The sequence below is a fragment of the Hesperophylax consimilis genome, chromosome 16 (assembly GCF_061612785.1).
Source record: "Hesperophylax consimilis isolate HC1 chromosome 16, BYU_Hcon_1.0, whole genome shotgun sequence".
NCBI lineage: Eukaryota > Metazoa > Arthropoda > Insecta > Trichoptera > Limnephilidae > Hesperophylax > Hesperophylax consimilis.
Genome location: NC_142851.1, coordinates 33,891,699 through 33,917,611, shown reverse-complemented (window position 1 = coordinate 33,917,611; position 25,913 = coordinate 33,891,699). Strand labels below are relative to the sequence as shown.

Here is a 25,913-nt window from a genome sequence, read left to right as displayed (position 1 = left end):
GGTCGTAAAACGTATGGTTATTTGAAAATGGATTAATAATCAGGAAATTTTCCGCTACTTGGTTTAGAACGTAGAAGACTGGCAATAAGTCAACATAGGTAGTAAGTAGGTCGGGTCAATAAATGACCTTCTTTTTCTTAGGGGTCGTACAAAAGAAAAATACTTCTTGTACTTTTACATACAATAATCTGTTGTAACTGTTGCGTCTCCTGGGTTTTCTCAAAAACTCTCTTATCAAATAAAACTCCGGCTTCAACAAAACACTTGGACTTTTATTGTGGTAGATTGACATTGGCTCTGATATCTCAATTAGCAGGCGGTTGGAATAATCTGGACCCCGACCTTGATGATGTTCTCACCTTATTTTTTGGTAGAAAGCAGTCACTGTGGTTTGACATATCAATGAAAATAAAACAATTATCTGTTTATAACCACGAAATTTGATTTATTTAATTTTCTATGACCGACCGGTTTCACTTAGCACAAGCATCTTCAGGGTATAAAATGAAACTGTTAGATACTACAAAACACTTGTACTTATATCGATTTTATTTACGAATTTATTCGAAGATATTTGAGTATAATTTAGGACGGGTTGTTACAGAGAATGTGAACAATTCTTCAAATTCCAAAGTTAATTTTCAAGTTTTGTTATTATTTCAGTTCTGTCAAACAACTAACCTATAATGATATAATAACAGAAATTTAATAGGTCTTTCACAGAACACGAAAATGAATGTTGAAATTTGATGAATTGTTCAAATTCTATGAAACAACCCATCCTAAGGACGGATTGTTTCGTATAATTTGAACAATTCTTCAAATTCAAAAATGAATTTTTAAGTTCTGTTATTATTTCGGTTCTAACAAGAAACTAACCTATAATGATATAATAAAAGAACTTGAATAGGACTTTCACAGAACCTGAAAACGAACGTTGAAATTTGACGAATTGTTCAAATTCTCTTAAACAACCTGTCTTTAGAGTGTAAAAGAAGTAGGAATATTTTCAAATTCTGTGATTTTAGTTTCGTAAATTGTCGTAACGTTGCCCATGTCGGTTTTTGATTGCAGTGATTTCAAAATACTGACGAATCTTGTAACTTGAAACTTAATAACGCTACTTGTAATCTAATTCCGCTTTCTTCCGACCTACCGTCAAACTCTGGGGCGTCGACTTTACCATGAAACTTATGTGTAATTATGTCCACCGAATCCTCGCTTTTTGTGTTTCTTTCAAACTCTCGTCAAATTTAAGCAACACCAAATCGTCAATAGGCGCCATTTTGATTTTATGTCATTTGAAAGCGTAAGTAAGGGTGTGGATAGCGTAGTAATTAAAATATACATTATAGCTAACTTATTTTTTTCAAATTTACCAAAAAGTCCATATTCGGATTCGATTTACTCGAAATAGATAATTTAAAAGCTGTACCACGAAATCGACTCCAAATGTGCTGCAGATTCACCAGTTTCCCGCTTGTACCTACTACGAGTTTCCGGACACTGTGTATGGTAATTAAAATATATTTTATGACTAACGATTTTTTTTTCAAACTTAATCTAAAAATTCCTACTTCAGATTCGATTTACCCGAAAACGATAGTTCGAATAAAACAAAAAGTTATCCCAAAAACATTTCCTCCAAACGTGATGCATTTTCATCAGGTTTCCCACTTTTACTACTATTGTAGTTTCCGGATACCGCGTACAAAGTTATCCCAAAAACATTTCCTCCAAACGTGATGCATTTTCATCAGGTTTCCCACTTTTACTACTATTGTAGTTTCCGGATACCGCGTACAAAGTTATCCCAAAAACATTTCCTCCAAACGTGATGCATTTTAATCAGGTTTCCCACTTTTACTACTATTGTAGTTTCCGGATACCGCGTACAAAGTTATCCCAAAAACATTTCCTCCAAACGTGATGCATTTTCATCAGGTTTCCCACTTTTACTACTATTGTAGTTTCCGGATACCGCGTACAAAGTTATCCCAAAAACATTTCCTCCAAACGTGATGCATTTTCATCAGGTTTCCCACTTTTACTACTATTGTAGTTTCCGGATACCGCGTACAAAGTTATCCCAAAAACATTTCCTCCAAACGTGATGCATTTTCATCAGGTTTCCCACTTTTACTACTATTGTGGTTTCCGGATACCGCGTACAGGTATACGTATTCCAAAGGTAGGTAGGTACCTACTTATTGGTATGCTTGGCATCATGGGATGGATGCCTGGCAGATGTGAAACATCGAAATTGATTTATTTTAAGGAAGTTAGAATGAAAGTAAGCAAGGCTTTATATATTGGATAGTAGAACAATATTGTTATTAAAATATAGACAAATAAATATATTTATTAGAAATTAAAAATTCCTAATGATTTAGAATAGATCCCCTGTCAATTTTAGTGAGACCGGAATCAAATACCGCACAGAGTTTTGGCGGCCGGACGGAAGGAGCCGACGCCGAGAGCCGACCGCTTGCGAGTGGTGTTTTCATCGAATTGAAATATATCAAATATTTGGGGAAAAAATATTTTTTCCTAAATTCTTACAATTTTATAGGGAATTTTAGTTTACATGTTAATTAAATCGATACCTCTCTAATAATTATTTCATATGGAGAAGATGCAGATTTACATAAAACTTGGAGATCTCTTTCGACATTATGTATTTCGAAACTAAAATAAGCATAAATAGTAGTGGTTAAACCCAGTAAAAAGCTTATAGTTTACTTATAAAATCAAATTATTTTAATCGTGGATATCCGCCAGTTTTTAAAAAGCCGTTCATATAATGTTTATCAACACATTAGGGAATCTCAAGGGAAAATTCCCACATTGTAGGGAAAAATTGAAAGCCAGCTACTAGATAAACGGCCAAGATAAAACACGCTATTTTTAATTTGTCATCGGGAATGTTCGTTGTTGTCGATCGGGAGACCTCGGGTGTTTATGCCCAGATAGTAGGATCAAACCACTTGTTCAGTAAACTTTTGGCGGATTGTCTACAAAATACGACGAGGGCGACACAGTCGACCAATTTTTTAACTATTTTAGTAAATTTCGACAAAATCGTTATCTCTGCTACCCTCTTAAGAGGCTGGCCGTCGTTCCGTGCAAAAGCGTAGTCCTGTCTTGCCAGAATTGAATGTTGGTAAGGGTACTCACTTGACGTTCAGCTGCCGCTGTATGGCCAGCTTCTTCTCGATCTGCTCGATGGGGAACTGGGGCACCTCGTAGGGCGCCGAGAGCTCGTTGGGCAGGTCGCGCCCCTCGGCCCCCGCGGAGGGCGGGAAGGGCGATGTGGGGCTCTCGCTTCCTACAATAACAAACAACACGAGTGTTAAACAGGTATAATCATGTTCGTACCACTAAAAAACTCACCACCAATCAATACAACCAGTATCTGCTCGGGTGTACAGTCCAAATATTATGGTCGCTCACCAAATACCCAATAAAATAATGGATCAACAACTCTGGCCGCTAGAAACGCTAGTGTAGCATATATGGACTTAGACATTCCTTTCAATGGCGGCAAATTGAATTTATTTAGTACTTAGTGGCGTTTTTTGCGCTTTCTAATTTGTATTTTGATCAATATTGATAAAACATACATTAAAATGTCGGATATAATAATTACAAACATCAAATACATTTCCAATATTATTCGAATATTACGTAAAACGTGGATTAGACCATGAAAACATAATTTTAAAAAAAAGGTAATTTAGTAAAGTTGTGTTAGTTCCATGTAGCACTCTGAGTTAATTTTAAAGTTATAAATCATCGTCAATGTCGATGTTCAAAAATATTTTTGTTTTAAATTATCGAATATATTAAATATATTGAAATCTTTTTGTAAAATTTCTCATAAATATGTAAGTATTTTATTAACGTTCTAAACCACCAAAGACAGAGTTATTAGCCACTGTAGCAAAAAAGTAGTTAGGTCGTACGTGGGTTATCATTTTTTTTTCGATGTCTAGAATTCTTAAGAATATATTCACATAAACTCATGCCGGTAGGTGGCGCTAGTGTAGCATGTTTCCATCAGAATGTATGGGAAATGACAGATGTTGGAGGTATTATAATAGGGTATCTGCTGTCACCAAGAACGTTGTTACAGAAATGGTCGTCAGTCAATACACAAAGCGCCGTTCTAGGTATTTTCAGGAATGATAGCATGACTAATGAGGTGATTAGGAGCCAAACTAGATAGGTGACATTACTATCACAATCTCCACACGCAGGTGGGTCGACACACTCAAGTGGGCCTACGCTGGTAATGGAGCGCGACGAATAAGAGGGTTAGAGGATTTATTGGGGTTTTTTACATTAATTCCACACAGGAGACCCAGAGGAAAATAATTTCCCTTGGAGTCTGTGTCATTTTTGATGATGCTTTGTGTTGCTTATGGAGGTTTTTTTTCAAGTAAAGCAAGGAGAGGAATTCGTGGGAAGGAAAATACAGGGTTTTCCAATAAGAGGTGTTATTTTGAATAGCCCGCTATTTCGGTAGACCATAATTTTGAAGCTGTCAGTTTTTGACATTTGACAAGTAGAAACTACGTTATTAATAAAAATGGAACGATACACGTTTCAACAACGCATTGATATTATTAAAATTCACTCGAGTGAATCAAATGCAAATCATCTTGAGTGATGAGGGCCATTTCCATGTCGGTGGCTTCGTCACCGTTGTTGAATTGTTGAATATCCTCTCTATCCTCAACGTGTGACTGTTTGGTGCAGTTTATGGTCCGGCGCAGTCATTGGACCTTACTTTTTCGAAAATGAGGCTGGAGCAACAGTTACGGTGAATGGATTGCGCTATCGAGAGATTATTAATATTTTTTATGGCCGGAATTGGATGGTATTGACCTGGACAACGTTTACTTTCAACAAGACGGCGCTACGTGCCACACAAGCAACGAAATCATTGATCTTTTACGATTGATAATCAAAATAACACCTCTTATTGGAAAACCGGTGTGTAGGAGGAATCTGTGGGTCAGTGTGACGAGGAGGGACGGACGTTTGAATCTAACCCTCCCACTGCGGTGGAAGGCATTGGTATTTTTTTTACATTTACTCTACACAAGAAAAATAATTCCCTTCAGAGCCAACGTCTTCTTCGGGGAAGCTGTTTTGTGGGTTTTTTTAAAAAGAAAAGGAGTCCTGGGAAGGAAAAAAAGGTGTGAGTGGTGGTAGGCAGGAATCTGGGGTTCAGTGTATCCAGGAATGACGAATAAATCCATTCCATCCCTTGCGTGCAAAGCGATAGGTCGAGTGAGTCCGGCTAGATAGGCCAAAGGGTCACGCAATCGGTGGGCAGATGCATTCCCCACCAAGGCCTAGACAGACTTCACCCAATGAACCCGGGCACTCCTGCTAAATAAGCAAACGTAGCAAACGACTCGGAGTGACCTATGGCAAAGGTGTCGGTTGTCCAATGAATGGTTACCGGGGCGGCGCACAGTGGGGCCAAATCGCCAAAACGTGGCGGAAACCCCGAAAAATGAATGTTCGATTCGGGGTATTTCAAGGAATGAAGCGGGTGGGGGAAGGGTTCGTGCATCTCACTCCGAACGGATAGGTCCCTACCTTCGGGATCTGTCAAACCATTTCAGTTCGAAGTTGACCTTTGTCAAGAGCACACGTGTCGCTGTCGAAACTAGTCAAATTTACCGTCGATTAGTGAGTTCATAATTAAGTAGTGAAGTAAAGAATTACAATTCTACAAAATGGAAACGATTGCCTCAGGTATGTAGAAAATATTCATATACTAATAAGTTTTAAATCTAATGGTTATCCTTTTTATATTACACATATTTCGACGCTTGTACAAAAATAGCATGATTTTCTGTACTTGTATTTTCAACTAGAGCAAAAGTAGCATTTTTTGCAATATCATGCGGAATTACAACTCCCAGACTATAGAATAAACAATTATCTGATGGAATTGACAAAAATCAGCTGCCTAAATCTGCCTATTCTCTTGTATAATGAATTTTTCTTCGAGCGTGTGCGTCCCAAATAACGTATCACAACATGGCGGTGCACCGCGGTCGATGTAGCGCGCGGTGCGGCAGGCTTCAGAACTATTTTTCCCATGCAGCACGCTTACGATATTTGATTATTTTTCTGTAATTAATTTGTTGCTAATGCTAAAGTAATATTTTTCATACAGATTCGGATGAAGAGTGTGTGAAATTCACTCGGCAAGAAATATTCAACATCGTTAAACACCGGTTGAATGATGGCCTACCTGAAATAATCCCTTTTCTGGAGGAACAACTTTCCGGAAAAATTGATCGACCGTTGCAGGTACCTGAGGACATGAGAGTCTCGCTTTCTATATTGTTTAATCAAATGAGAACAAGGTGGCAAAAAGCTAACAGGACAGAGAATCCCTTTTTGAAACGGAATAATGAATGGCTGAATGCATCCGTTTCATTTCCGGCACCTATTGTTAGTGGCAATTATCAAGCTGACTGTGATCTGCCATCGACTAGTACGTGCAGTGGTCGTCCTTCTGGGGATTTTGAATTATTGAGCAAGAGGTCGAAACGCGAAAGAACCCAATCAGTTCGCGAAACTTTGACGCCACAAGAGTTAGCTTATGCTACTCAAATGAGCCTGCGCTCTGCAGGTAAATTGGATGCTTCAAAGGTTCTTTATGAAATAACAATGACAAGTCCATCGAGAGCTTTGAAGTATCGACAGGCTTTCCAATTGACCGCGACAAGCGAGAAAACTTTGTCCTCCGAAGCCGCACTTTCGTTATATATTGAGTACAAATTCACAAAGAATCAATATCAGGGATTGAGAATAACAAGTAATGAGAATAACTGCAAGCTGTATCCTTCATACAAGAAATTGGCAGAAGCGAAAAAACGTTGCTATCCACCTAATACTGCTATCACCATTACAGAAAGCATGGCTGAAGTTCAGCTACAAGCTTTATTGGATCATACAACCGACCGTATTTTACTATGCCAAGAAGATATCATTCGCAGTTTGGATCAAGCGAATGTTAGCCACATGAAATTCATTTTCAAATGGGGTTGTGACGGAAGTTCAGGACAAAGTGAATATAAACAAACATTTGAGGATGAACGCGTATCAGATGCGAATGTATTTTTTACATCGGTAGTACCCTTACAACTCATTTCTGTGGATCCAAAATCAGAGGCAGTAGTCGTGATTTGGAAGAATCCTAGACCATCGTCTCCTCGATTTTGTAGACCACTGAGACTACAATTTTTGCACGAAAGTGCAGAATCTACGGTCAGTGAGGTGCAATATATTGAAGAGCAGATAAAGTCACTTGTTCCCTTTGAGAATATAATATATGGGAAAGAAATCTCGGTTTCGTACAATATGGCGTTCACAATGATCGATGGCAAAGTATGCAACGCAGTCGCATCCATAAACTCTACGCAACGATGCTATTTATGTGGAAGTACTAGCAAAGATTTCAATAACATCGATGCTGTTTTGCAAAAAGAAGTCAAAGAAGAGAATCTGAAGTTTGGACTTTCAATATTACATGCTTGGATAAGGTTTTTTGAATGCTGCTTGCATTTGTCGTATAAACTTGGCTTAAAAAAATGGCAAGCACGCAGTGCCGAAGAAAAAGAGATGGTAGACACGCGCAAGAAGATCATTCAAAAGGGATTCAGATCAAAACTGGGACTTATTGTCGATCGTCCGAAACCTGGTTTCGGAAATACCAATGATGGAAATACAGCTCGACGCTTTTTTGAAAATTCGAAGACATCTGCTCTCATAACATCATTGGACATAGATTTGATAGAACGGTTTCACGTCATCTTACAAGTCATTTCGAGTGGACATGAAATCAATTCTGATAAGTTCCATAATTATACGCTGACAACTGCGAGGAAATTCGTTGAGCTGTATCCATGGTATTATATGCCTACGGTGCATAAGTTATTGATTCACGGTCCACAAATTGTAGCTCACGCATTGCTACCAATCGGTCAGTTATCCGAAGAAGCACAGGAAGCGAGGAACAAGGATATTAAAAGATATCGCGAAGACTTTTCCAGAAAGTGTTCGCGAGTAAAAACAATGGAAGACGTTTTCAAGCGGCTTCTGGTAACTTCCGATCCATACATCTCCAGCATCAGAAAACTGCCACAGAAGAAAATGAAAAGTTTATCAAAGGAGGCAATAGGATTATTACTTTCTCCTGAAATTCAAATCGCACCACGACTGAACACGGAAGACTCTGATGTGGATTCTGACTCTGAGGACTTCGAGAGCGATACTGATTCGGATAGGGTATAGGGTTAATCAGATTAAGTTTTGAATTTTAAGACAACAATGCTTCGATATATTTTCGACTGATATTCTGTTATTTAGTTTAATAAACAATGACGTTTTCAGTATGTTAATTGTTGTAATTATTGATCTCCTACTGTCTATATATTTTCGGGTTTTCATGCGTCTCGTTGCTATATTGGATCCACCATTGTGTTTGGATAATTTTTAACTTCAAATTCGTAATCAGCGACCTCAAAAACCCCTGAGTGATGAGTTTTGTTTGAATTAAACGTCGTTTCGGGGTTTCCGCCACGTTTTGGGGGTTCGGCCCCACTGTGCGGCGGTACCAATAACCACCTAAGGAGAACTGCTGGCTTGAAATGGGCGGGAGCTACCATGAATTTGGTTTATGAAGAAGAAACTAATAGATCGGACAATAATAGGTAGGGTATCTTTTTCTGCACATCCATCAATCATATCATAAATAGAGGTATTTTATTACTCGTGTATTCAAATAGCTGGGTTTTCCGGATATTTAAGTTAAATCGTACATTTATTGATTTTCAAATCGAGCAGACCCGAGGAACGCGTTCCATCGTTAACTTTGCACAATAGAAAATCAATTAAAAGTTATAGCACCGAGAACAGCAAGCCCTGTACATTAATTTCAAGCTGAATTATAATGCTTATCAAACACGAGAATAAGAGCACGAGGCGAACGTAGTGGCAGAGCGGTAAGATATCTGGCTCCGGACCCAGAAAACGCGGAAAATGGGAAAAACGAACATCAATAAATTATTAAAGCAATGATCGTTTGTATTTTATGATTTAATCATCATTTAAGTTAATGTAGGACATAATATTATATTTGGTAGGATTGGAAAAGAATAACTATTAGGAAAGGTATTTTTAATGAAATCGTCGCGTTGCTTCAATCCTTCCGCATAGAAATTGGCAATGCACAGGGAAAAAAACTGTTAACACGTTAGTTCTGAACATCTGTCACAAACAATGTCTAGTTTTTTCTCTCTCCATTATTTATTTATATAGAGACAGAAAATTATAAAATTAGACCTTAAAACAAGGATATTGGTCTATAACATCACTGTAGAATCCCACCTGAATTACTGCACAATTATGCTGTAGCAGATATACTATGATAAAAAAACAATGTAACGCCAACTAGATACTAAGTGTGTTGCAACGTGTTAGGAAGTAAGAGCTTCACATATGCACTCATAGAGGGCAGTGCATAGAGCTTGCGTGGAAGTCCGCAAGATGGCAGCTAGTGGCCAGTAGTCACCAGGACCAGTTAGAATGCTCCCAGACAAACTTACTGTTTCAGATTCCAATTCGCCAGCTTCCAGTTAGGTCGACTATCGAGTCACCATCGTAATACGCGAAGTATTAATAAATCCTTGATTTATCACAAAGAACCTATTATTTATAATCTCCTTCCACGACGAGTTGGATAACTGTTTGTGGGAACACAACACAAAGTTTAGTCTATAATACCCTTGTTTTTATTTACTAGTTAAAAAATAAACATCACAGCGGGAAAACTTATTCCCTAAAAAATAATAACGAATCTTTGAAACAATCACAATAAAAAAATCACATTTAAAAATAATTATTGTCGGAAACGATTTACGAATAATAAATTCAATTAATGTCAGTTTGGCGTTCCGATAATTTCAAGCCGTATGAACTCGCGTTACTCCACAGTCGAAATAACAATGATAATTAAATCAACACAGCTAAATGCCGGACGTTAAAACATTACTTTGTGCTAAAAATAATTTATCGACAGATAACCTTTTCTACTAAAGCTTGCGTATTACTGAAAAAATGATAATATCAGAGTCGTGCCCATTTACATAAGTACTTACATACAACATTTTGTAGTTGGCACAGAAAGCGTAAAAGATAATTTATAATTTTTCTACAATATTTTGTTACAAAAGATTTTATAACCGTCTAATTTTTTTCCGCCCTGGTTACATATTCCATTAACCCACTGACTGTAAAACTGGCTATACACTGGTTGGTTAGTATGGGATAGATGCACTTTACACATTACTTCTAAAGGCGTTCTTTGCTGATACATGCGTAGTTTATCAAAAAGAAGCGGATGTAAGCGACAGGACCATTCACAAATAATCATTTTAACGACGTTGTGAAACACGAAACCTTTACAGTCATAATATAGGATCCAAGTCTATCCTATACGAGTATTGTGAGTTGTTCTCGACCCTACTACTCTGATACCTACTCTGTTACAAATTAATATAAGTACTGCTGATAGCTCAATTGTAACCTCTTCATCTGTCTCATAAAAGACACATATAAGAAAGAGAAAGGTAACAATGGAGTTGCGGCGGGACCATCAATCTATTTAACACTGTCAGCATAGAGATTCAAATTAATATCTGGGCAACATTTCGAAGAGCTGGAGGCAAACCACGTGACAATAATTTTGACACCAGAAGAGTTCGAGAATTCTTTGAATGAACTATGATATCAGTCGTAAGTACATTTAAAGTTCGCTAAAGTAAGGCAAAGTTTTACAGCGCTATCCATTGTGGGACTTTGCGGCGCAGAATCTGAATGTTCATCCTTAAATTTTCCGAAAACAAATTTGTCGAGAACCCAAAATAATCTCTATTTTAAAGAATTTAAGATTATCAATGAACTATCAACAGATGTTAAAGAAGCTAAAAGCTTTGCTGCTTTTCATGCTTAAATGCTATAAAGAATAAGTTTTAGATGTAGTGCAAAGTGTGCCTACATTTCATACAAATAAATTGTTAGTAGTTAATAAAGGCTTATACTAGATATAAAAATGTAAACAAAATAAAAACATACAAAAAATGAACTGATTGACATTTTTAAAAGTGTTATTACATTTTGGAAACAAGCCCGAACTTTTGTTACCCGATTTGGGATACGTAGTTAAGTTTTTTACGCAGCCAGCAATTTGCGCGCCATTTTAAAAAGTAATTCTTTTTATTTATTATTTACTAACCAATAAATTGACATAATTTTTTTTCGGTATAATCCACCTCACTAGGCTGAGCCTGTTCCGAGGTGGCGGGAGTTTGATCTAATTTTAGATAATGCGAATTTACATAGAATCAAAGATATAAATAAAAAGATATATAAAAAAGATAAATAAAAAAGATAAATAATTAGATAGATAAAAATTTATAAAAAAAACATAAGATATAATGAAAATACAAATAAATGTATGAGAACAAAAGAAAATTCAGGCGTGGAGTGTGCTATAATTTATGGTATTGTAGATGTTATCTGTCCGCACTGTCCGCAGTATACAATGCCTTTGTTGACTATCCATGTGTGGATTTTGTGTCTTATATTTACACTTGTTGCCAGGTCTTTAATATCTTTTTCCAATAAATTGAAAATTTTTGGGGCCAGATTATGAAAATGTCTTTGTCGATAGGTGGTATTTATCTTCGGGGTCATGTGTCGATGTCTGTTTCTTGTTTCGTAATTGTGTTGTATAGTATAATGGTTAAGTTTGTTATTTTGGTTATATAGAGTTATAATTTTTATGTATAGTTTCTGTATGTTCAGTACGGTGAAGTCCTTAAATAACTGTATTGTCGAGAATCTGTAAGGTTTTTTTTGTGATAACTTTAATTAAGGCTTTTTGCGCTTTGACAAGGGGGTCCATATTAGTTTTAGCAGCACCACCCCAACCAATCATACCGTGAGTGATAATTGATTGGGCTAGTGCGTAATATATTGTTTTTAGTCTTCGTTTGCATTATGTTTCGTATGTTCTTAAAGAAATATATCAGTTTTCTAACTTTACCCGCTGTTTTATTTATTTGTTCTGTCCATCTAAAATAGTTGTCAATGTAAATGCCTAAGTATTTAATTACCTGGGTTCGTGTTAATGGGTTGCATAGGCAGTTGTTTTTAGATGTGCAGTCATGAATGGTTAAGTTTTCATCGAATCTTGGTTGTCGATGCTAAATGTCATGTACTTTGTTTTATCTATATTTAGTGTCAGCAGATTATTGTCTAAACAATATTTAATCTTGTTTATTCCTTCAGTTGAATTTTTATATACACTTGTCCAAGAATCCGAAGTAAAAACAAGAACAGTGTCATCCGCAAAGCAAATAACATCTCCACTTATGTCAAGCTGACATAAGGAATTAATATATAGTAAGAACAGGATGGGTCCTAATGTACTTCCTTGGGGAACTCCGTAAGTTATGTATCTATTTGGGCTTGTTATATTGTCTACTTTTAGTGAGTGGCTGCGTTCAGTTATATATGATTTAAACCAGTTATATGCTGAATTTTTAATACCTATGTTTTCCAGTTTTTTAAGAAGGATTTTGTGGGACACTATATCAAAAGCTTTGCTCAGATCCAGAAATACCGTAATGCAACTTTTTTTTTGGTCAACATTTTTTAGAATGGTCTCTGTTACTTTTAATATTGCATCTTGTGCTCCCATATTCTTTCGAAAACCATACTGGTTTTCTGATAAGATTTTATGTTTGTCTAAGTAGTCTACAAATTGTACTTTTACTAGATTTTCGAGTACTTTAGTGAGCACTTATTATTCTTTTTCTTTTTCTCTGCAATAAAGAGAAAATGAAAAAATGCAAATACTGCAAAATAAAGCAATGCGAATAACACTTAAGCGCAACATATACACACGGATAAGAGACATGTTAAAGGAGCTGAATATTTTGACGGTGAAGCAAACTGTGTATTTGAATGTACTTATTTTTATACCCACTAGAACCACTCGATCCAAAATTCTTTTTAATTTCAATAACAATATCAGGACTGAGTCATTTAGAAACTCGCTTATACCTAGATTGCATGCAGTTGGCAATGCTTTCTCAGAAGTAGTAGATGTATTCAACTGCACGGAATATAGTTATAAGAAGGCTATAATAACATACCTCTGTCGTAATTATCAAAGTTATTAGGCATAATACCATTCTATTCATAAGTTATCACAGAACCTAAACTATGCACTTACATCAGATATCAGACAGAAGAGTGTTATCTAATAATTTTATATACTTAATCAAAACTATAATTTTTCCCAAAATTGTTATGAGATGTCTTACTGACAGCCCTGTTTCAATAGAGCTAACTCTTAGTTCTCAGCAAATTCAACCAAATCCAATATTGAAGGTAACAATAACCTCAATACTAAACTACTGTACGGATTGAAAATAAAAATGCTATTGTACCTATGTATACCAGATGTTATTCTTGTTTAATTTTCAACATAATTTCTCAGTAATTATTCTGTTTAACATAATACTGTTTCGCTCCTGTGAACCACTGTAAACATAAATCATGTATATTGTAAAAGCCTTTTACGGCGTCTAAATAAATAAATAAATAAATAAATAAATAAAATTAACATAGGGATGATGTCTAAGGAACTGAAAAGAAAAATAAATTACAATAACGAGATACACGGACACGGGACGAGAAATTCTAAGCAAATTAGATTGCCAAGAAGAAAAAAAACAGCACCCAAAAATCTCTGATGTACCAGGTCGTTCAACTCTATAACAAAATCCTGAAGGAAATTGCTGTGATAGAAAATATTAATAAGTTCAAAAATGAATTAAGAAAATATGTCTATCTCAATTATTAATGTTTCTTTTTTTGTGACTTTATTGAAATATTTAAAGAAAGATTATGTTTGCCAAACAATGTACATGTTTATATGTTTATAAAACTATTAGCACACACGAAGATGTGAGCTAACATAAGATTAATAAATAAATAAATAAACATTTAAAAGTGAGATAGGCCTGTAGTTTGTGGGATTATTTTTGTCTCTAGATTTATAAATAGGCACTATGTTTGCACTTTTAAAATGGCTGGGGAATATACCGCTAGTGATACTGAGATTACAGATGTATGTGAAGGGAAGAGCAATTTGATATTTTATTTCTTTTATAAGTTTCGTGTCAAGTTTGTCAAGTCCAGTCGCACAATCGTTTCTCAGTTTGTTTATGTGATGTATTATATCTTTGGTTTGGAAAGTTTTAATTCTAAATGTATCTCGGGCATTCGTCATGTATTTGTCAGCAAGTGTATGTTCATCAGTGTTCATTCCATTCAATAGTTTTCGGGCTAATGTTTGACCAATGTCTGCAAAGTAATTATTTAATGTGTTAGCAATATCAGTCTGGTCATTTATTATTATATCATTAACTTCTATTTGTTTGATTTGTTCTACTGGTTTCCTATTTATCTTGTTAATTTCCTTTACTGCGTTCCATAATACATTCGGGTCTTCTTTGTTTTCTTTAATTTATCGTCTATAATATTCTTCTTTAGTTCGTTTTACTATCGATCGGGAGATATTCCTATATTTTTTGTAGTAATTTTGGAGCCTTATATTATTCGGCGAGTTTGATGCCTGTTTATGTAGCTTATCGCACTTATGTAAACATTTCACCAAGTTGTCGTTGATCCAAGGTTTAATTTTTTTTATTTTTGTGGACCAGCGTTCGGAAGGTTGTGTATTTTATCACATTCATATTTATTTGTTCGGTGAAAATCTTCATTGCCGCATTAACATCTGTTTCATTTAAAATATTTGCCCAGGTTATGGAATCAAGAGATGATCTAATAGTCATAATCTGTGTATTTCAGTTGCGTTTTATTTTGTTGATTGTCGTTTTTGTCTATATTTTTCTTGGAAAAGGCTATCATTGTAGAAAAGTGGTCAGTTACTGTCGTATTTATTATAGTTGCAGAGATATTAAATTTTGTCCTGACATAAATATGGTCTATACATGTTTGCGATAAAGGCGTGACTCTGGTAGGTAAGTTGATAGCAGAACGAAGACCGTAGTCTGCAAGAAGACATTCATAGTCGTCAGCTTGGTGGTGCCTGTCTCCAATTATATCAATATTCAGGTCTCCAGCTATGATGCAGTTGGTGAATTTGATATGTTTTTGAAGGTTTTCGTTCAGTGAGATAAGGAATTTCTGTACATTACTATATGAAGGAGACCGATAGATAGCGATGATGACAACAGAATCAAGACATTGTATGCACACACTGTTTGCTTCTAATATAGAAGGGGGAATCATTGAACCAAAAATAGAATATTTTGTGTAAACTATCACTCCATCACTACGGTTTTTTGATGAGAAAACATCGTAGCCTTGTATGTTTGGCGCATAGAATAAATAATACATCAATGGTTGGGCGCAATGAAGTCGTCATTAATCCAGCATTCGGTAAAGATGATGACATCAAAATTTATTTTTATTTGTTCTAAGGCAACTAATAAATTATCAATATTTTTGGTAACACTTCTGTTATTTTGATTTTAGTATTTTCAAGCAGTAATTGCCTTTAAAATGTGTGGATACCTTTGAGGCGTCGAGAAAATTAAGTGTGTCTATGTCAACAATATTTTGCGCTTCATTTAAGATTCGTTCATGTATATTACACCCCATAGTTTATTGTAGCAAGGTCTTTCTTGAGGGCCGCTATGTACACCGGGCAGTTATCCCTGTCGTAATTCGTAAGCAGATTTTATTTTCTAGGACCAAATGGAGATATTACAATGCGAGTTGCCTGTATACTGTCAGATTCATTTATTGACAAATCATCTCAAGTGGGACGGTCACGCCGTCTCCAGCGCTCCGCTCAAATTGGTTCCCCTTTCGTCAAAGATTACGAGTACATTATTATCGTAAGATAATTACAATTAATCTCTAGCAGGACATTCGTCCGTTCTATCAGAGGGTATGAGTTATTATAACACGGGACGCAAATCAAAGCTCCCTGTCTAGGAATCGGCTAGTCTCGGCGCACTCGGCCCATTCGGGTACAACCGACATGCTATCTCTGCCTTTCTATAAAAACCCGTAAAACTACCTTAACTGAATAATTAAAACACACTATACCGACATCTGGAGGGCGGTATCGAAACTACAACCAAATACAACACTACAATGTCTATGACTGCCAGTAATCAGTATTACGAATCATTGAATACGTGAGGTGGGTAATAAAATTAAATGGCGGATGACAACTAACTAACAACGCCAAGTTCAAACGAGGTAACCCAATAGAAATTAATCATTTATTTATTTATTTATTTGGAAAAGTTGACAGTAAATCTTTAATTATATAATGATACAATAATAATATTATTAATTATGCCAATTATGAACTTTCCACTGATGAATAGTTAATTGTGTTACAATGGTGTACAATGGCATAGAGATGTTCTCTTAAATTAATTTCTTGTTTAGTTAGAAAATATTAAAAATATTAAAATAAAGGAGGGTGGGGGGGAGGAGGGGGAAATATAGGATAAGGATTAAGAGGCAAAGGACGGGAATATATAGGAATTGAACTTCTAGTTTGAGTTTTGTTGATTATTGAGTTTTTGTTTTATGTCGCGTAAAGTCGAGTTAAATATGTCAATATGGTTATAATTTAAGTTAAAAGAGTGTGTGGATCTGTAGATAAATGAGTTTTGTTTGGAATTCGTCTTACAATGAGGGATATGTAAGCGACTGTCTGCTGTTGCGATTGGGAACATGGAATAATAGGCGTTGAAGAAGATTATTAAATCATTAATGTACCTACTGGTACTAGCACATTACAAGAGAACTACTGTCATGTTGAGATTTTCTAATTCGTATAGAGCCCTTTGTTGAAACAAAGGCAGGTAGGTAGGTACCTACTGGTAGGCAGTACAAATTATTATGAGATATGAAATATCACGAGGTTGTTACAGTTGAAATGGAAAATTCACAAATATTAAAAGTGTCAAGAAAATTTTCCATTTATTATTAATTTATGTACACATTTGCAAAATGAAATGCAAAAATAGATTACACTGATAAATGCTCAGTTATATTTGTAGGATGATAGTAAACATGGTGCATCTATATAGCTATAGGTTATACGCGATGTCCGGAAATTCATAGTACAAGCGGGAAACTCGTCTATATCAAATACAGAACTTAAAAAAGTATTTCGACTTATTTATTTTCTTCTTTTTTTTCGGGAATTAAAGGCATAAAAAACTTTTGGATCCAGGACAGCGCTTCGACAAATTTTAAAAGACGTCAAACAGCTTATATTTACCCGTAGTGACCGATTCGTTTTCCAAATATAACATTAATTCCAAGGATTGACTCCATTTACTTAAAAACGAAATATATAATCAAAAAAGTTGTAACACAAAATCGACTCTCCAGTTTTCCTCTTGTAATACGAGTTTCCGGACACCGTGTATAAAGACGAGTGTATGTGGCAGAATGACTTTATTTAAAAATAAATCTACAGTTTTATTCCGAGGTTGATGAAAATTTGTTGAAAGATGACTGTGTACATGAGATTTCTAAAAACCAACCCATCCCCATTTCCCACCCCATAAAACTGAATGTTGATACTTCTTGATGAAAGTGTGACCACTGGAAATGAGGAAAATTTTTGTCCGTGTTTGATTTCGAAAAACTCTGCGAATAGCCCGTACAACTTCGGCTAGTTTACACATTATAAAATTCACTAGATCTACATCTCTAGTGACGTTTGAACGAGAACGTTAAAATATTTAAAAAATCTAGTTGGCGCTAATCGCCGGTTTGATTTGTCAACCAAATGTTACTTGGCTTGAAATAACCAACTGTAATTACAGAGCATGTAACTACCTACCCTCCTGACTTATAAAACCTTTGTGATTATCATCAAATATACTTATTTCGATTGTGGTTTTGTCTGTCGGTGTTTTTATTGTTTATTAGTTTATTATATACATTTGAAAAATGTTTTGTCTCGCAACTAAGAGAGATTCCCGTTTTAGGACAGGCAAAATTTAAATTAATTGACATCATATTTTGTACAACTAGACAAGAAATAAAGAGAAGAAAAGAAGATTGTATCTCTGGCTTAAGTGGTCGAGGAGTAAGACTCCCCAGTAGCAATCCGGAGGTCGCAAGTTAAAATCCCGGTAAGTAAATTTTTAGAATTTAATCATTAAACAAATAATTTAAGGTACATTTGCGGAACGAGTGGAAGATACTCTTAGTATCGCCCAGGTGTAAGATCACAATTCAGAATTGAAGCGTTGCTTGAAACGGCTTTAGCCGTGTTTGGTGACCAGATCTGAATAACTGATTTCCCCACCTTCCTCCTCCCCACTACCTTCAGCCTCACAACATATCCCAATCGGGGACGCCATCGTCTCACTGGCTCCAGACGGTTGGGAGCAGTTGGGACTTTTGTGAAGTATTCACAAAAAATAAAAATAAATTAAAGGATTTGTTTTGAATTTAAGCGTCAATTTTTTTGTATATTTTTTAACTAGTTATACATTTTCACATTATATAAAAGTGTTTATTGGAACTAATTGTGCCAAGAATTTAGATAAGCCATAAAGTACCTACATATAAAATAAATAAAAATTTACAAGAAAAATATTTTTTATCTATATTTGAAATGTGTACTTCTTGGGTTGTGTCTCAGGAATAATCTTATTTATTTATTATTTTTATTATAAAACATTAAATTTACTAGAATACGTCACTCCTGGACAAACTGATCCCTAAATTCCTACCCACCCTTCATACAATTCTCCTTCCCAAAACTTCACACAGCATCCCCAAAGATGACATAGGCCCTGAGGGAAATTATTTTCCTCGGGGCCTCCTGTGTAGGGTTATCGAAAAAAGTGAAATTTCATGATTTTTCAAAGGGTTTGCGGTTTTTTTTCAATTTTGAAGAAAGCTTAATTACTAACAATTAAAATATCCCGAGATTTTTCAGTAGTCTACGCTAGTTTAACACTATTTACTCTTGTATACCGTCACGTGACACAGTTTTCTTGTAACTACGGTGCACATCATGGATGCTGCGAACTGCGAACTCAGAGGTTAAGATAACAGATTACGCGGCCCAGACAATATATTATAAATAAATGAAAATAATATTATGTCCGAAGTAATGTAACAACACATCTCATGAAGCCGATATAAGCTCCAAACTTGCGATAGCGATAAGAAGCAGCTACCGGATCACTGTTTTCCTCGGAGATAAATCAATTACAAAAACAATTTTTATAACATTCTAATAAATTAATTAGAAAAAAACGAGGAAAAAATAATACTCTTGTAGAGAACTTAAAAAAAAAATTGATACAATAACTTTACATATTTTAAAAAATTATTTGATAATGTGGGCCTTACTAGGTGCTTGCCCGTGCTGACGCTCCCAATTTACAATTTAATGACATTCAATAAAACTAAAAATAAATAAAATAAAATAGAATAATAAAGTTAATGAAAAAAAAATTACCAAATATTATGAGGAACGGTTGTATCTCATAATGATGTGTTTATTGTACATAATGTACTCTCACTCAAAAACATCAACATTATAACATTTAAATCTCAAATAAAAAGCTGGATACTTTAATATAGGGAGATCTGAAATAGAAAATATACTGATATCAAACACAGACTAAAACCGAATCTACTAAACTGAACTATACAAAAAAACAATCTTACTTATTTTAAAATTATTAAAAAAAAAATATATATATTAAAATATATATTAAATTCATATGTTACTTTGTTGTAATATTAATTTCTTACAATTAAATTATAATATGTAAATGAAATCCTCAGCACGGGAGATCCCAGTGAGGATATCATTATCTCTATATGTTACTAAGAAAAGAAGACAATAATTTTTTTTTTTTTTTTTTTAAACTTCCGATTTAGTTGTCCGGGTTAAGTCTTCCCCAAAGGAAAAACTTAACCCTTCCACTCACTTTTCCACAAATGATCAGCTAGTCAATCAACACTATGTAAGTGCATTATATAAGTAAAATAAATACAAAACAATACAAGAACAACAACACGTCAAATCACCAGATATCAAATGGGAAAAAAAAATTCACCGTCTCCAGATATTTTCATATCAGGGTTCGGCTCGGTAGAACTTCTAACAGGGCCTATAAATCCTACTGATCCCTCAACATAAATATTTAAAAAATCTTTTGTTATCCTACATGTATTCAAAATGACCGACTTTTGCATCTTTATATATAAATTTTTTGATAGATCTAATACGCCTAAATTTTTAATTAGAGAGCTAGGTATAATGCCAGTAGCCGAAATAACGAATGGTAATATTTTTATAGTCTGAGAATGCCAAATTCTTTTTATTTCATTTCCTAAATCTGTGTATTTTCTTATTTTTTCACTAACAGATTTTTGAATATTACAGGAATTTGGAATAGCAACATCAATGATATAAGTTATTTTTTTTAATTTTGTCATGTAAAACTATATTATATATATATAAAACTATTATATATTATTATTATTATTAATGATATTGTATATTGCGTATACTTTTTATTCTTTTACGTTGTAATTTTGCCTTTTTGTTCATTAAACCATCTTTTAATTTTGTATCAGTGATGTTTTTTGGTTCCCTCAGTTATTGTATGAATTGTCGAATGCTTTTATTGCCTGGTATTTGTTTTGTATTTGTCCAAAGCTTGTATTTACCGTCGGACTTTGTATGTTTTATTGTACGCTTGTGTATCAGGTCTTATTTATTATAGAATCACAAAAAGGTTTCAAAATGTGGACCTTCGTGCTCGGTACAAACCCTACATCTTCTTAAAAGTTTCGTTTCAGTCGCACGAACGCCACTCTATTTGTTTTTATTATTTCTTCTGCCTGTCTCAATTTTGCTCGTAATTCCGCTAAGTTTATAATTTCTTTGGCTTAAGAAGACGAAGAAATGGATGAGGTTTTATTTTGCTAAATAGAAATAATATATTCGGAATTTACTAGAAGTTTTATAGGAGACCTGTTAAATCATTCGTAAGGCCTGCAATCCCGTTTTCAACCGAAATCTCTAAATAGTATAAAACAAAGTCACTAGCCGCGTCTGTCTGTTTGTGCGATTAGTTCTTCTAAACTTCGTAACGGATTTTGATAGCATTTTCACTATCATTTAGAGATTTTTTTCCGGAAGATTTATATATATATATAATACATATTATATTTATTGAAGGAAGAGAAAAGTCGAGCAACGTCGAGTGTACGTCAGGTACAGTGTTGCCAACTCAACTACTTCAAAATATGCTAGAGTGATGGGAAAAATATGCCAGAAATATGCTAAATTCCTTTAAAAAATGCCAAAAAAAGCCAACATAAATTTAACTTAGTAATTGTTGAGAAATAGAGTGATGGGAAAAATATGCCAGAAAAATGCTAAATTACTTTAGAAAATGCCAAAAAAAGCTAACATAAATTTAACTTAGAAATAAAATCAGTGAAATAAAATATCAATATCTTCATCTTCATATTCTTCTTCTTCATTAACAGCAGCTGATGTGGAAGGCTGAGAGACGGAGTCGTAACTTTCTTTGGTCCCAATGCAGCGTAGTACTTCGTCAGGAACAGTGTAAGAATAACAGAACTTTCCTGCTCTCTTTAGGCCAAATCTCACGTACAAAATGGCATTCAGGGTTCTAACCGCCAAACGATTTCGGAGTTTTGTTTTGACCAGACTCATTTGGCTTAATACACGTTCAATGTCCGCATTTGAATGCGGCAATGAGACATTGCAAACTGACATAAATCACCGAAGGGGTTATTATTAGCTGCATCTTTATATTGCATGACTTCATTCCAAAACTCTACAGTGGAAGTCAAGGATTCCCATTTAATGTGAACTATGTTTCTTCATTGAGACACCAATTTTTCAATCGATATAATTTTTGTTAGTTAAAAAATTGGTTTTTATTATTTTCATGTTTCTGTAAAAATAAGCCAAATAAATATGCTATATGCTAAAAGCATAAAATTTATGCTAAACATGGAGTAATTATGCCAAATTTAGCATATAATATGCTAACTTGGCAACACTGGTCAGGTAGCACCAATAATTTGAAGGGATTCTTAATAAATTGGCAATAGTCATTTTTCTCCGTGTGGTGTTTGGGAGAACAACTCAAATTTTGCGACCTATTTTTGCGGTAAAAGAAAAATATAAACAGGCAGGAAATTCACATGCAAAAATCTATTTATTGCAAAAGTATTGGGTTCGAAATTGTTTAAAATTGCGCACCTTGACAAAAGCTAGAATTGGAATTACTGTCGGCCAGCTGCTTGCTGAGACTGAGCCTTCTCAGTTTGGAGTCCGACATGCGGTCCCAGTTGAGTTCGTCCTTGTCGAAGCTGTACTTCACCAACGAGGACTTGCGCGTCGTGTTGTTGTACTCCTCACCCATCTCGTCCGCGAGCGGCATCTTTACCCAATCTATTTCACTGTCACTTCACTGCACCACACTCTACTCGAATCGACTCACGCACGTCAAATTACAGTTATGAGATTTCTTCAGAGAATTTATAATAGTTTGATAATCGAAAATCTAATTTAAAAAAGAGAACATATTCAATATTATAAATAGAACACTTATTAACAATCGCTTTAGTGATGGACATAATAATCAAATAAAATTTCGAAACGATCGAATCCCTCAAAAAAAAATCGGTGTCTCTGTCCGTCCGCCTAAGAAACGACAGTCAAACATTTCATCATTGAAGAAGATAATAATTTCTATATTTAATTTATTAACGCCCTATTATCGGGCTTTTACAAAACGATTAGAAATCAAATTGAAAACAACAGTGTGAAAAAGATATAAAAATAAAGCATAAAATACAATATACGCACTTGTTAAATTATTATCGCACTAACCCTTGAAATTTATATACGGGTAATTTTTGTTTTATTATTAAATTAAAAGACACTGTGAATACTTAAGCATATACATTCATTATAATTGCTCGATATTTACACTAACTAAACTCAAACTTATTCCAGACGTAGATAATAATACGTATACATTAAAATCATCGCTAACTCAAAAAAACTAAAAAATGTACTGACCAACTTTTGGCAGTAACCCCGCTATAGTATTTTCTTTAGTGAACAGTTAAACATCAAACTGAGGTTTAAAAGCTTCCATAAGTTATCCGTAATAAAATAGAATTCTTACGTATTTAATATTTCTGTAGTGGAATAATTTATCGAGTAAAACCTCAAATTGTAATATTTAATCATTGAAGATAATACCAACAACCCTTAAACGAAAAACGTGAAACAGAAAAAATAGAAAAAGATTTCCCAAGAAAGCTAGGACCTCAGCCTTGCCGGGGCTTTGCACTAAATTCTAAATTCCCAAATGCGACTGAAACGTTTTCTCATTATTCTGTTTCACATTGTTGATATTATCTTCAATGAATAAATAATAGTAAAATGTGTTGTTGTTTCCTCGAGGTAGCTTACGTTTTTAATTAATATTACAAATAATTATTATTAATAGATGTTGACACTAATTATAATTAATTATTGTATTACTTGATATACTATCGTATGCTAATTATGTTTCCCCCCGCCGCCCCAACCCGGAAAAGGTCATTTAATTTTTTCCTTTAGGCGGTGACTGGTATAAGGTATAACGAATATAGTCATTGGAGAACATCGACCACCAATTAATTTAAATCCCTCCACACAGCATTCCCAAATATGGCATAATAATGATTCCAGATAAGGGAAATTATTATACTCGGGCCCTGAGGAAGTAATGTAAAAAATCGATTATTTCGAAATATATATCGCGATTATGCACATCACTAAATTAATAACACTTGATTTATTAACTCTTTATTATATGACACAAACAACACGATAGAGTTAATTAAAACGCAAAAAACTCCAACACAATAACAATAAATTAAAACTGCCCATAAAAAGAAGACAAAGGAAAAATAACTATTTTTTTTTTCAATTAATGATAATAGAACCATTTGTACAAAAACAAATAAAAATGTTAATTTAAAAATTGTTACGCAGACACAATTAGAATACTAATTTATTATATTATAGTCACATTATTAATGATCAATCACAGAAACTTGGCACCATGTCTTCCCACACGCGATAAAATAAAGATTATTTTAATTACATAAATATTATTTATTGATACACCTTCCAAAAAAGACAACGGAAATGTTTAAAGCAGATTAATTATAACTCACAGTACTCAAAAACCTGTACGAAATAATCAAGTCAAAATAATTTTAAATGATTCGATTTTAATATCCAACTCAGAATCGAAACATCAAAGTTAGTTTGAATTGGAGCTAGTTCACACTGCTACGATATCTTCTCAGAAGACGGCCATTCAGAGAAGCACGCGTCGGTAAACTGAATTATTCAGAACACATTATGTTTACTTTGTAAATATATCTGCTTCGACTTCGCGCCACAAGGAATCATATACGCAGCTAAATATCATATCCACATAAACGTGTGAAATTATAAACGCGGATTTGCAAAGATTACATTGAAGACACGATCAATGCGACAGACGCCAATATACTAAACACGATTGGATCGTGGAAGCATTTACTTATTACATAATCATAATATTATTACGAAGCTAATCAAATGTTATTTTTATTTAGTTTGTGAAAAAACGTAAACAAACCGGCACTACGCACGACATCGAAACAGTTCTCTGAAGGTGCAAACAACAGGTTGTTCAACGTGCCGTAGAATAAAGGTTATTATCGTTCAAGGTTGAGGATGCATTGGACAATTCAGTGACATTGTGTTGATTTATTGTCAGAAATCGGTACTATTTTACCCTGAAGAGAAAATATAACTGTTTTTTTTTCCGCCTTAAATTTTTCTTAGTTTTTCATCATTAATTTGTCTCGCTATATCCATCATTGATTTATTAGTATCTGCACCAAGTGCTAATTCATCTTCCATATTATTATTCCTGCCGTAGAAGAGTCTCTCGAAGATTTAGATTCGTGCAATATAGACATAACTACTAACTATAAACTAGACAAACTATTACTAATGCACCAAGTGCTAATTCATCTTCCATATTATTATTCCTGCCGTAGAAGAGTCTCTCGAAGATTTAGATTCGTGCAATTCAATTCAATTCAATTCAATTCAATTCAATTTGTTTATTCCTTTAAAAACATTACAAAATTACATTTTATTTCGTTTTTAAGTATATTTGTAAAATGGTATTACATAATAGTTAGCGGTGTATAAACTATACCAGCATCAATAGAGCTTGCCTTTTAAAGGCAGCTTCACCGATGCTAAATATGTCGATATCCGAATTAATTCTGTTCAACAGCAAGACTGCTCTCCCCACCGGCATGACCATTGGCAAGTTAGTCCTGCAGGCCGGGAGATAAAACAGTCTATGCTGTCGGTGACGGAGATAACCATCAGGAACATAGAGACTAATACTCTCCATGATAGTCGGATTTACTAACCATTCACGAATCAGTTTGAAGAAGTGTGATACAATATGCACATCTCTTCTGACCCGTAGATGGTTCATACCGAGCATGCCCAAGAGAAAGTCAGTAGGATAGAGCCACGGGTAGTAGCCATACTCCCTCAGGTAGAGGAATCTCAGAAATTTCTTCTGCACTCTCTCCAACATGAGGGAATACTTCACCTGATGTGGGCTCCAAACCACCGACCCACTCTCAAGCCT

General features: G+C 34.6%; 1 protein-coding gene across 11 annotated transcripts in view; it reads right to left on the bottom strand.

Annotated features, from left to right (window-relative positions):
• The window catches only part of AMPdeam (AMP deaminase), a 118,402-nt gene that overhangs the window by 46,310 nt on the left and 46,179 nt on the right, over positions 1–25,913 (bottom strand). For 3 of the 11 annotated variants that reach the window (XM_089641194.1, XM_089641187.1, XM_089641193.1), the window contains exons 1-3: positions 24,619–24,750; positions 22,445–22,748; positions 3,178–3,328 (exon numbers count right to left, since the gene is read on the bottom strand). In XM_089641194.1, coding sequence (XP_089497320.1) covers positions 3,178–3,328; positions 22,445–22,625 — 332 coding nt within the window. In that variant the 5' untranslated portion in view covers positions 22,626–22,748; positions 24,619–24,750. Of the gene's footprint in view, positions 1–3,177; positions 3,329–22,444; positions 22,749–24,420; positions 24,554–24,618; positions 24,751–25,913 lie in introns of those variants that run through there. The other 8 variants (XM_089641195.1, XM_089641197.1, XM_089641196.1 and 5 more) reach the window with 6 other exon arrangements.